Source organism: Octopus bimaculoides, chromosome 4, assembly GCF_046866305.1.
Source record: "Octopus bimaculoides isolate indiv1 chromosome 4, ASM4686630v1, whole genome shotgun sequence".
Classification (NCBI taxonomy): Eukaryota; Metazoa; Mollusca; class Cephalopoda; order Octopoda; family Octopodidae; genus Octopus; species Octopus bimaculoides.
Genome location: NC_142931.1, coordinates 11354922 through 11367653, shown reverse-complemented (window position 1 = coordinate 11367653; position 12732 = coordinate 11354922). Strand labels below are relative to the sequence as shown.

Sequence of the window (12732 nt, the reverse complement as noted above, 5' to 3'; positions counted from 1 at the left end):
TTTAAGCGTTTATACAAGTTTCGTGTTGCAACTACAAGTAATTTAGACGTGTGTGTGTGTGTGTGTGTATGTGTGTGCATCCGTAAATGTGAGTGTTATTTGTTTAGGGTTGGGCATTTTTTTATTTAGAAAAAAATGTTAAGATATTATGAAAATGGTAGGGTACTATAGGGAAGCTACCAGCCAATAGTTTTTGAAAGAAATAATTACATTTCTATAGTGTGGTATTATATTTCCATTGTTAAGTAAAACAAAGCTAACATGTAGAAAGTATTTCTTTGATAATGTATTTTCTCCTATGAGCTTGCCTGGACAGTTAATAAGTAATTGTCGACAGCATTGATTAGTGGTAAATCTCAGTTTAAAATAGAGGCCATAAACGAACTATAGTGATGAACTTCACTATAATGGACACATTCTTGACAAGGTATTAGAGTATTATTCCTTGATCTGCCTGGCTGACAAATAGGTTTCACTCACAATGCCATTGTTGAGTGATTAGTTATAGGAAATCATTGGGCTGTAAAATTAATTGTGCCAAAAGAATCCACCACCTCCACCCATACCAGCATGGAAAAACATATACAACATAAAAAGATAAAAAAACCAAAAAAAAAACCATACTAAATATAATCAATGCTATTATCATTGTCTTTATAATTTTGACATCCATTCTCCCACGCTGACAATGAATTGGAACAGTCTGCTGCTGTATAAATTCTTGCTATTCTTTATGGTTATGTGCCATCTTGTTAGTGAGACACACCATCCTGACGCCTGACTTCACCACCTCTACCAATGTATTGGTCTTTCACAGAACATTTTCATTCAATTGCTGTTGTACAGCCATTATCTTCATCAATGGTGTTATAATGTCCACTTTTTCGTATTTGCATTGGTCATGCACAACTCATGGAAGCAAATTTTCTATGGCCAAATGCCCTTCTTGTTACCAACATTCATTTGTTTCCAAGCAAGGTAACATTTCCCCATGTCTGGACTTGTTTTTATAGAAGATTGTGATATTTTGAGATGCTCCTACCAGATTTTTATAGGCAGTCAGTTATCTCCCTTGCTGAACATCATTAACAATGCATCACAGGAACTGAGAGGACATAAATGGTGGTCTCCTGGAATGCATGGGGAGGAGTCTCTGCTGTACGGTTCCCTGTGTTACAGCAGAACTCAGACATTGATACATGACATTCATTTTGGTATCTCCTTCATCTACGGATGATATTACCTGGAGAGCAGTCTAGTAGATCATTACTTGTTGGTGTGAATCTGCTCCCACTGGCTAAGAAGGCATTCCAGACTGGAAATGAATGCCAGAGGAATTTGAACTCAGAACGTAAAGACAGATGAAATACCGTTAAGCATTTTGGCCGGCATGCTAACGTTTCTGCCAGCTCACTGGTACTTATTCTACTGGTCTCTTTTACCAAACTGCTAAGCCACTAGGATGTAAATACACCAGCACCAGTTGTCAAGTGGTGGTGAGGGACAACTGACAGACACAAAGATACACACATATATATGACAGGCTTCTTTCAGTTTCCATCAACCAAATTCACTCGCAAGGTTTTGGTCAGCCTGAGGCTATAGTAGAAGACATTTACCCAACGTTCTATGCAGTGGGACTGAACCCAGAACCATGTGGTTGGGAAGCAAACTTCTTACCACATAACCATGCCTGTGCCTAATGTCTATACTTTTTACAAAGAATTTAGCAACATAAGAGATGTGAAATATCTTCAACCAAATATCAAAACCCGATCACATATGCGGTTTCTGGAAGTTTTCTAATGGCTGGTGCCAGTCATGAATACCAATAGAAATATCAGGGAAAAAGATTTAGGATTCTATACATTACAAATGTCTAACATGCTTTATCTGCAAATAAAAGTTGATAAATATCATTTTTTATCTTTTCTGTTCTGTTCTAACTGTTTTTTTTTTTTATCTGGTCATACAGATTCGATGAGAAAAATTTATCTTCCATAAATTCTATGTGGAACATAGGAAATTTTTTTTTAAACCAAATTTGAAGTTTCATGTCAATAATATTTCTTTCAACTAAAACACGATATTCACAAAACTCTCTCTTTCTTTCTCTCTCACACACAGAGATATCTATCTATCTATCTATCTATCTATCAATAAATAAATACAAGGGTAAAAATTATTAAAAATAATAATTTATACCAGTGGTTAACATGCGTAAAAAAAGTCAGCAGATATAAATATTTTTATAATATATGAGTGTATAAAAATTTACACACAGAGAGAAGACCACTATGTGGACTTCTTACATGTTAAAAAGGGCAGTCAGATCCCAAGCCATGAAAAGAACATTCTTAATACATGTATAAATTTTTATACACTCACATATATCAAACTCATGGCTGTCTGATGACAGGTTAAGTGAAACTCTGAGATACAGTTTGCGAAGTCTTTTCAACTTCAATAAAACTATTTTACTCCATCTTAGGAATTCAAGTGTTATTTCTTTCACCTTGTTTTGCACTTATGTGCACACATGTCTGTATTTCATATGCAGTGTGTTTTGACGTTGTGTTTGAGTGGCAAAATGATTTGATCTAAGGTTGTTCACTGAAACTAAAATAATTACATTGTGGAAGAGACATGTTGGCCATTTAAAAACACATATCGTTATCATATATTTGCTTTTGTTTGATTTTGTAATACTATTGTACTCTTCTATGATTTGTCATTGACACAATACCATCATAGTAGAAGTGTGTCATCATATATGATGATAGTTTTCTTTTTTAACACATTATAGCAGAATATACAATGCTAGCACAAAAGAAAACAAAACTGAGCACAATGGTAAATATGTGTATTTTAAATAGCTAACATGACTTTTCTACAATGCAATTGTTTTGTATGTCTGTGACAGTGTGTGTGTCTATTTGTACGTAAGTATGAGTATGTGTGTAATATCTTGTAAGCATAGCATTCTTTACAGTTATAGCAAAAAGTATTAATGATAAATCTGTAACTTTATAGAATGGAGTTGGAATGGAGTGCATCTGTTTTTATTTTCTCAAAACTTGTTCTTTAAACTATTCAAATTATCACTAAATCAATATTCAATACACGCAAGTTGAATCGATCAGATTGGAAATAAATCCTTCGGTGAAGTATGTGTTATTAGTAGGGAATCAGACTTACCACTATTGTCGTCATAATGTTGGTACTCACCTGCAATGAAAATAAAAGAAAATGAATTATGATAGAGCTCAATATAATTAAAGCATAAGGAAATGTAACGTAGCAGGAATGGATATGTGGTTAAAAAGCTTGCTTTGCAAACATGGTTTTGGGTTCAATTCCACTGTGTGGAAGCTTAGGTAAGTGTCTTCTACTATAGCTCCACACCATCTAATGCCTTGTGAGGGGATTTGGTAGATGGAAACTGAAAGAAGAATTTTGTGTGTATGTGAGAGTGAGAGAGAGAGAGAGTTTTTCCTATTTTCCCTCATCTTCAAGTGTGTTTGCTGATTGTAAACAATGACCTTGCGTGCAAATGGTGTCCCTTGTTTGCAGTCCACCATAAATGCATGTCCAGGCTTCTTAACGTGTTTCATGATCTTTGTTAATAAATTGCTTATTCAGCCAGTATCGTTGGTTTTCAGTTCTCTTTGTAACCATACCTGGGTTGTTTGTTGTTCAGTACACCATGAGACTATTACCACACTCGAAAAGGGATGGAAGAGCATCCAACTATAGAAAACTCTGACCTTACACTCATCTGATCCAAGCAAGCATGGAAAAGTAAAGGTCAAAACAATGATGATAACATGGTACAAAGTGTTGGTTCTGTAGTTAGATGGCCAGGATCAAAATGATTCATTCTGATAAAACTTGGCAATATATAAATTTCTTTTTCTTCAGCATAATGCCATTGTTTAGCCCAACAAAATAAGTACTGGACTTAGAAATAATACTGGGATCCATTTGTTTAACTAAACCAGTGGTTCTCAACCATTTCTAGCAATACGGGTCCCTTTTATTCTTATTTTACTCTTCTGGACCTTCATAGCCGTTTAATGAACAGGAAGTCCAAAAAGTCACTGTTGGGTTTCAATATTTAATAATTTCCTTTAATAATTTTATAAAAAAATGCATGAAATTTTGATACAATATAAAGGACATAATGGAAATTAATATGCAAAAGTCAAATTTTGTAATACCACTACATCACATATCTAAAATGACATCGCTTAAATGGCAGCCATTTTTGGCTTCGCACACCCATGCTCTTTCCAAAACTTGCACCGTAACACCCTCAAGAGTTTCGGACCCTCTTTCTCTGATTTCTCTACTGATGTTCTCCTTCATTTGTACCAGGGTTTATGGTTTGTTGACGTAAACCCTCTCTTTCAGGTATCCCCACAAGAAAAAATCCAGGATAGTCAAGTCTTGGGAACGTGAAGGCCAGTTGACATTGCTGTAGCGGGAGATTATTCTCTCTCCGAAGTACTGCCATTGTAACTGCATAATTTCTCTTTCAGTATGAGCAGTTGCCCCATCTTGCTGGAACCATGTGTGAGGTCTACTTTTAAATGGCCTTCATGTTCCCCAGACTCGACTAGCTTGAGTTTTTTCTTGTAGAGATACCTGAAAGAGAGGCTTTACGTCAACAAACCAGAGACCCTGGTACAACTGAAGGAGAACACCAATGGAGAAATCAGAGAAGTAGGGTCTGAAACTTTTGAGGGTGTTATGGTGCAAGTTTTGGAAAGTGCTTTTTATGTGCCACCAGCACAGGAGCCAATCAGCGGCCCTGACAATGATCACACTCAGACGGTGTTTTTAATGTTCCACTGGCATGAGTGCCAATCAGGCGGTACTGTCATCGGCCAGGTCAGTGATTTTGATTTCATTTGCCTCAATAGGTTTTTGCAAGCAAAGTTTATTGTCCAGTGAATGAGGGGTACTCATAAGTGGGCTGCTTACACCCACTAGCATAGGCTACAGGTTATGGTTTCACTTGGCTTGTCGGGTCTTCTCAAGCACAGCAAAATCTTATCTGGACCCTAGTTGAGAACTATTGGATTAAACCATTTAAGAAAGTGCCTCAACATGGCTACGATCCAATGGATGAAATAAATAAAAGATAAAGATTAATGGTGGTGGCACAACAAAGATTGGTCATATTGGTTGAAGATAAGTCTCATATTCATCCTGACTTTGCTATGGAGTTCTAATTTAATTTCCAGAATTTAGTGATTTATTTTTTTTTTGTTGCTTAAAAACACTAAAAGTAGGGAAAAACAAACCCCTTTAAATATTGAGGTCAACAGATGTAATAAATCAAAATGTTGGTGTCTTACCCCTACACTACCCCATTACCACCCCCACCCCACCAACCAGAAGGGGTTCAGTCAGCCCTTGATACAGAACCTTCACACAGGTATAAGGAATCACAATCAGGTTCTTAGAACTAAGTTAGTAGCAGATTGAAAATTGTTATCACACCACATGTGATGTTATCTCTTGAAAGCATCAGAACAAGAGAATTGGGAGAAGGGGAAGAAAACAAAACGAAACAAAATATAAACAAAAGAGGGGAGAAAAAGAAAACAAAAAGGGTTAGTGAAGAAAGTATTACAAATAGAGGATATTCTTACTGACTAATTGAGAAAGTAAAACAGATATGAAAGAAGATGGATATAATGATGATGAGGAGAAAGAGGAGGATTATAATGGTGGTGGTGGTGGTGGTGGTAGTGGCTATATGGAAAGAAATATAATCATGTGTATGTATTTATGAAAGAGTATAAGAGAGAGGGGGGAGGGGGAAGGCGAGATTAATAATATATTCTGCTGGAGGCCTATTCAGAAGGTAACAAAATATACATTTAAATGCTGGAGATACCAAATGATAGACTGTTGTATAGGCCAGACATAATTTATTGAATATCTGATCGAGTATTGGAGAAAGGAAATACAAAGACAATAATTGAATATTAGTTGAGTAACAACAAAGTGCTGGTTCGATGATATAAAAGCTGGAATTAGGAATATAAAGTACCAAATTCTCTCTTGCTTACAGTCTTATGCTGGAACAGTTTTGAATAATAAAACTGCATCAGAAGATGAAGAAATTGATCGAGGACCAAGATGTTGATATTAGATTACCTTGAGCCGAAACCTGTGTGGTCAGTTACCAACTTGATTAATAGAAATCTGAATCTTCATGCAAACAAGTTGCTGCTGTTATTGCTGGGGGAGGGTCACAGATTCTAGTATTTAAATTAAACATTGGGATTGCAGGCATATTAGAAAGTTTCATGCTCAAAATAAGAAAGCTTATTAATTTTTAACAAAATCTAATATACCCGGGTGTAAAAATATAGATATTGAGTGTAAAGCTAAAAAAGTCTCCTTCTGGTCTTTTGCAATTGAATTGTTCACAAAGTTAAAATTCTAAGTTTGATTCAAACAATGCCAAAGTTGATTGAGATTTTGCGGTTTGCCAAGTTGTAAGAGTATAAGACTGCAGTTGAAGGAGTTGATGGTTTGTTATAAAGATATGCTCGTATCTGTTCATCATCCTCTTGAAATTACATCATCATCATCATTATTGTTTAATGTCCATTTTCCATGCTGGCATGGGTTGGATGGTTTGACTGAGGTCTGGAGAGCCAGCGGCTGCACCAGGGTCCAATCTGATCTGGCAATGTTTCTACAGCTGGAGTGTAGTGGGTGCTTTTTATGTGTCACTGGCACAGGAGCCAGTCAGCCGGGCCTGGCATTAAATGTGGAGGACCATTGACATCTACAACCTAACCTACGATCCTCAGGATCAACTCTCACAGATGTTCTGTGAGAGACAACAGTATCACATAGTAGAGAAATGGCATAATTGACCACCTCTGGCGATTCAGGAAAGCATGAAACTTGCAAATGACAGTTGGCTGAAGTAATAAGGATAGCTAAGTGAAGTGTCAAGTGTAGTATAAATAAAGTGTGAAGGACTCAATACATGTCCTGTGTGTTATAAGTAGTTATTATATCACATGTATTTTAGTTATTTCACTTCATTTGTTCAACAAATTAACTTCATAATTTGTTGCTTATGGAGTTTGACAGTTTGACATCCATTTTCTGCCAACACAAAAAAAAAAAAACGATGAGGCTGAGGAATGACTATTTTTATTAGGTTGTTGATAAGCTCAGAGTTAAAAATATTATGATGAGTGAAAATAATAATAATAACAACAAATACAAAACAAAGCAATTAAAACTGAAGAAAAAACATCAAGAGTGGAAGAAAAACATAGAAGCAAAAAAAAAAAAAAGAATTTAACAAAACCTAGATTCCTAAGTATTTTTCTCAGAAGAGCCAAAAAAAAAAAGAAAAGAATATAATGACCCTATACCCACTCACCAAAGGAAAGAGTTTTCCTTGTTCTGTGCAGACTCGTTAATTATAATGGCAATATTTTCTATGATTGCTTTGTTTTGTTACAAGTGACCCAATCTAGAAGAATTAGAAAACAAAACTAAATTCTGGTTCAGAATTCATTCTTAGCATGCCTATCACTTCACTTTCCATTTGTTTTTGCTAGAAAATGCAGTCAAAATTTCCCTAAAATCACAGCTGGGCATCTTGAGAAGAAAGAAAAAAAAAGAGACACAATTGGGATAATGGTTTTGGAAACACTATCAGAAAATAAGATGAGATGATCATGGTTGGTGAGCTTGGATCATAGGTCTACTCAATAAGGGTCACCCCAGGGTTAAATAAATTTATGGCATATTTGTACAAGATTTCAGAACAACTTCATGATCTCAGTTTTATGTGTTTGTGTGTGTGTGTGTATAGATAGATTGATAGACAGACAGACAGATAGATCCACCCGCATGAGTAAAACCTTGAACAAAGCTGCAATAGGAAGGTCTACCTTGGACGAATATATACTCTTTTACTTGTTTCAGTCATTTGACTGTGGCCATGCTGGAGCACCACCTTTAGTCGAGCAAATTGACCCCAGGACTTATTCTTTGGAAGCCTAGAACTTATTCTATCGGTCTCTTTTGCCAAACCGCTAAGTTACGGGGACGTAACCACGCCACCATCAGTTGTCAAGCGATGGTAGGGGGACAAACACAGACACACAAACACACACACATATATATATATACACATATATACGACGGGCTTCTTTCAGTTTCCGTCTACCAAATCCACTCACAAGGCTTTGGTCGGCCCGAGGCTATAGTAAAAGACACTTGCCCAAGGTGCCACGCAGTGGGACTGAACCTGGAACCATGTGGTTGGTAAGCAAGCTACTTACCACACAGCCACTCCTGCACTTACTGCAACCGATTTAAATTGAAATCAACTAAATACACATGATTGCTACATCAAAAAACCCCAGGACACTTCTCCAGCAGAAAGATGTTAGATTCAAATTTGATGAGAATAATGCTTTAATAATTAAATATTAGAAGATGTATAATCATCCGTTCATCTTTGTGATGTCTTGATTATATACTATGTGTGCTGTATGAAATCCAATGAAGCAAACTCAGGATTTACCTATTGTATGAAGCACCATCTAATTGTTTATTTTAAACGATTCTGGATATTCCCTATCATTCAATGTGGTTAACCAGATCTGAATTGTATCAGTGCTAATAAGATACCTGCTCAGATTTCAAATCCCTATTCCTTTACATTATATATATATATATTTATATAAGGGCATTACTATACATAAATGCCTCATGCTAAGTCAAACTACCATATATACATATATACATGCACACACACACACACACACATCTACACTTATCTTCAGGTTTCTTCTCAGCGGGAGAAAAAATATTTCAGTATCCTTATTTGCTAATTTGCATCTTGATGAACTTTATCAACACCTGCAACAGTTAATATTTTAATCTAGCTATCATTCTAAAAGATATGCAACAAAAAAAAAAAAAATTATGCAGCAAATACATAAATAATATCTAAAATAAAATAAAAAAAAAGAATAAGGAAAAGGGGTTTAATAAGTAACGAGATTTAGGGTCTCTTTAAAAACAAGACAAAAATAGAACGTAAACGAGAACTGGGAATTAGGGAATACAGGGATTAATTAGTCTTCAGTTTTATCGCCTATTTTTGTCTCATTCCAACAGCTGAGGACTCTGAGGCCTTTCAAGGATAAAAAAAGAAGGGAAAAATGGTAAAAAGTTCCTGAGTAAACAGATGTCTCCTAAAACCCTCAGATTAACAGAATCTGATTGAAGCAAAGAAGGAAAAATTATTCTTCAACTCTGCTACATTATGATATTACCGAAAGAGGCAATTTATAATATATACATATTCCTTTTCCTTTTAATTCCTCACATCTTCAATTATCATTATTGTTATTATTATTATTATTATTATTCTGAGGTTGACTTTGCCTTTCATCCTTTTGGGTTTGATAAAATGAGAGCTAGTTGTGCATTAGAGTTCATACAATCAACTAGCCCCCTCCCCACCAAATTTCAGGCCTTGTGCCTATAATAGGCATTATCATTATTAAGGTGGTGTGCTGACACAATCATTAACACATGGAGCAAAATGCTTAGTAGTATTTCATTTGCCTTTATGCTGTGAGTTCAAATTCTACCAAGGACAACTTTGCTTTTAATCCTTTTGGGGTCGATAAAATAAGAACCAATTCAGCACCGGGTTTGACAGAATCAACTTACTCCCTCCCCTGAAACTTCTAGCCTTGTGCCAAAATTTGAAACCATTATCACTATTTATTTACTCATAAAAGCATGGTCCCCTGCAACCCTCTCTGGCTGAGTATCTCTAATCTTGCAGGCTTGTAGGTGCTAGTGCTGCATAAAAGCACTCAGTACAGTCTGTAAAGTGGTTGGCATTAAGAAGGGCATCCAGCAGTAGAAACCATGCCAAAACAGACAGGGAGCCTGAACAGCCCTTCAGATGGTCAGCTCTGGTCAAACTGTCCAACCCATGACAGTATGGGAAACGGACATTAAATAACAATGATGATGATTAGTTATTCGGTGCAAACATAAATGAATATCTATTTGAGCAATTCTAATTCTTTTATTCTTTTATTTGTTTCAGTCATTTGACTGCGGCCATGCTGGAGCACTGCCTTTAGTCGAGCAAATGAACCCCAGGACTTATTCTTTGCAAGCTTAGTACTATCGGTCTCTTTTGCCAGACTGTAAGTTATGGGGACGTAAACACAGACATGTTGGGGGGACAAACACAGACACACAAACATGTACATATATATATATATATAATCAGATTGGAGCTTGGTGCAGCCATCTGGTTTGCCAGTCCTTAGTCGAATCGTCCAACCCATGCTAGCATGGAAAGCGGACGTTAAACGATGATGATGACAGGCTTCTTTCAGTTTCTGTCTTTCAAATCCATCCACAAGGCTTTGGTCAGCCCGAGGCTATAGTAGAAGACACTTAGCCCAAGGTGCCATGCAGTGGGACTGAACCCGGAACCATGTGGTTGATAAGCAAGCTACTTACCACACAGCCACTCCTGTGCCTATATCAGGATTTTTCTAAACCCTTTCATCGAAGCTGTTAATTACTTAGTTTCTTTGTTATAAGCATTTCAAATCATGACATGTAATAGAAAGGAATGAATTACACAGTTCAGGACTAAGGCCAAATGTTAAAGTGTCCAAAGGTTAATTAAAATTACTAATTACAGAGTAAAATTTAATGCTTAGTGAGCCAGTGTTTGTAACAGTTTTGCTTCTTACTTTTAGCTTAGTGTAAAATATAACAACTACTGTTGTTTTTTTTAATATATTTCTCCGTCTTCTAAAGTCAATAGAGTTTACCACTGATTATAACAAGTCAAACAGAACAAACCTATCAACATTTAATGTTTGATTGAAACAAAAACATAATGATTTATAAATTTAGTGTTTATAATGGCTTGATAAAAGATAAAATATAAAATATGAAAGAATAGCATGGAGGTTTGTATTTTATCTTAATTACAGAGAATATAAAGCTATTTAGACTCTTGCAGATGTTGTGGCTGTTTAGTTCAAATCATCTCTGATTGGGCAGACTTGTGATGCAAGGTGTTCCAGCCATGGCTTGCTGTTTTAATATATCTAAAACTACTCTAGTATAAAGTGCATTTAGGTGCAGGCATGGTTGTATGGTTAAGAAGTTTGCTTTGCAATCATGTGGTTTGAGGTTTAGTTCCACCGTGCAGAACCTTAAATAAGTGTCTTGAGTGGATATGACAGATGGAAATTGTGTGGAAGCCCATCATATATGTGTGTGTGTGTCTTTGTATTTGCAATTGTCCCCCACCAATACTTCACAAATGGTGTTGGTTTGTTTATGTCCTTGTTAGAAAAAAGACATACAGGGATCAATTTGTTTGGCTAGACTTTCAAAGCAGTGCCCCAGTGTGGTCACAGTCAAATGACTGGAACAAGTGAAAGAAAGAAAAGAAATAAAAGAAATAAAAGAGTCCTTTTTTAAAATTCTAATGATGAAAGAGCCTTTTTTGCTCTTCCCAAGAAAGCAGTGAATCCTTTGTACACTTTAACATTTAGCTTTAGTCCGAAACTGTGTAATTCATTCCTTTCTATTACATGTCATGATTGGAAATGCTTATTACAAAGAAACTAAGTAATTAACAGTTTCGATGAAAGGGTTTAGAAAAATCCTGATATAGGCGCAGGAGTGGCTGTGTGGTAAGTAGCTTGCTTATCAACCACATGGTTCCAGGTTCAGTCTCACTGTGTGGCATCTTGGGCTAAGTGTCTTCTACTATAGTCTCAGGTCGACCAAAGCCCTGTGAGTGGATTTGGAAGACAGAAACTGAAAGAAGCTTGTCATATATATATATATATATATATATATATATGTACATGTTTGTGTATCTGTGTTTGTCCCCCCAACATGTCTGTGTGTTTACGTCCCCATAACTGATTTGAATTGTGACAACCCATCCAAACCATATCAGAATGGAAAGGAGACAATACTGTGACGATGAGAATGGTGTCAGTATAGTTTGAGGGAGATTTAATGATGCTATTTCTAGCAGATTGAAGGAGTGCATGGAGCAGTAGTTCTCAACCTGTTTAAAATCTAGGTCAGATTCAAAACCTGGCCACACCAAAAAAAGAAAAACAAAAGCCAATTAAAGAAAAAATTATTATATTTATAGAGGGAAGACCACCGAGGGCCACCATTAGGATGTTTGAGGGCTGCCAGAAGGCTGTTTGAGGGCTGCATGCTGCCATAGAGGCTCCTTTGATAGTTAAAATAGTGATTTAGTTTATGAAAGATAGCAGAAACACCATGCAGCTCCAATCTAACTGCAACTCTTCACTATTCTCTTGATGTTCAGTTTACAAAGAAAGAATGAAGAAATGCAGATGAAGTTTTTTTACTGTATCTTCTTGACCTCACTTGTGCACCCAAGAGATGTGAAAGGCCAAGCTGAAGTGAACCTCAGGGCTTTTCGAGTACTGACATACAACAGTAATAACTTCAGAGACAAAGAAGGTGGTGGAGGAGGGGCATGACTACATAATTTATGGCAAAGGGAAAAAGTAATGTGTGTGTGTGTGTGTGTGATCATCATCATCATCAGCGGAGGAAACAAGTAAAGGAAGGAGTGGGTGTTTTTGAAAAACATGCATTTTTCATGCAGAATTTTAGCAAAATGCTCAA

At 36.3% G+C, this 12732-nt stretch overlaps 1 protein-coding gene across 50 annotated transcripts in view; it reads right to left on the bottom strand.

The window, feature by feature from the left end:
* Nucleotides 1-12732, bottom strand: part of LOC106872181 (membrane-associated guanylate kinase, WW and PDZ domain-containing protein 1) — a 668717-nt gene that overhangs the window by 192043 nt on the left and 463942 nt on the right. For all 50 annotated transcript variants that reach the window (XR_016241362.1, XR_016241361.1, XR_016241363.1 and 47 more), the window contains one exon: nt 3199-3228. Coding sequence is in view for 40 of the 50 variants with exons in the window: in XM_089350230.1 (XP_089206356.1) it covers nt 3199-3228 (30 nt within the window). In the remaining 10 variants the exon portion in view is untranslated. The remainder of the gene's footprint in view (nt 1-3198; nt 3229-12732) is intronic.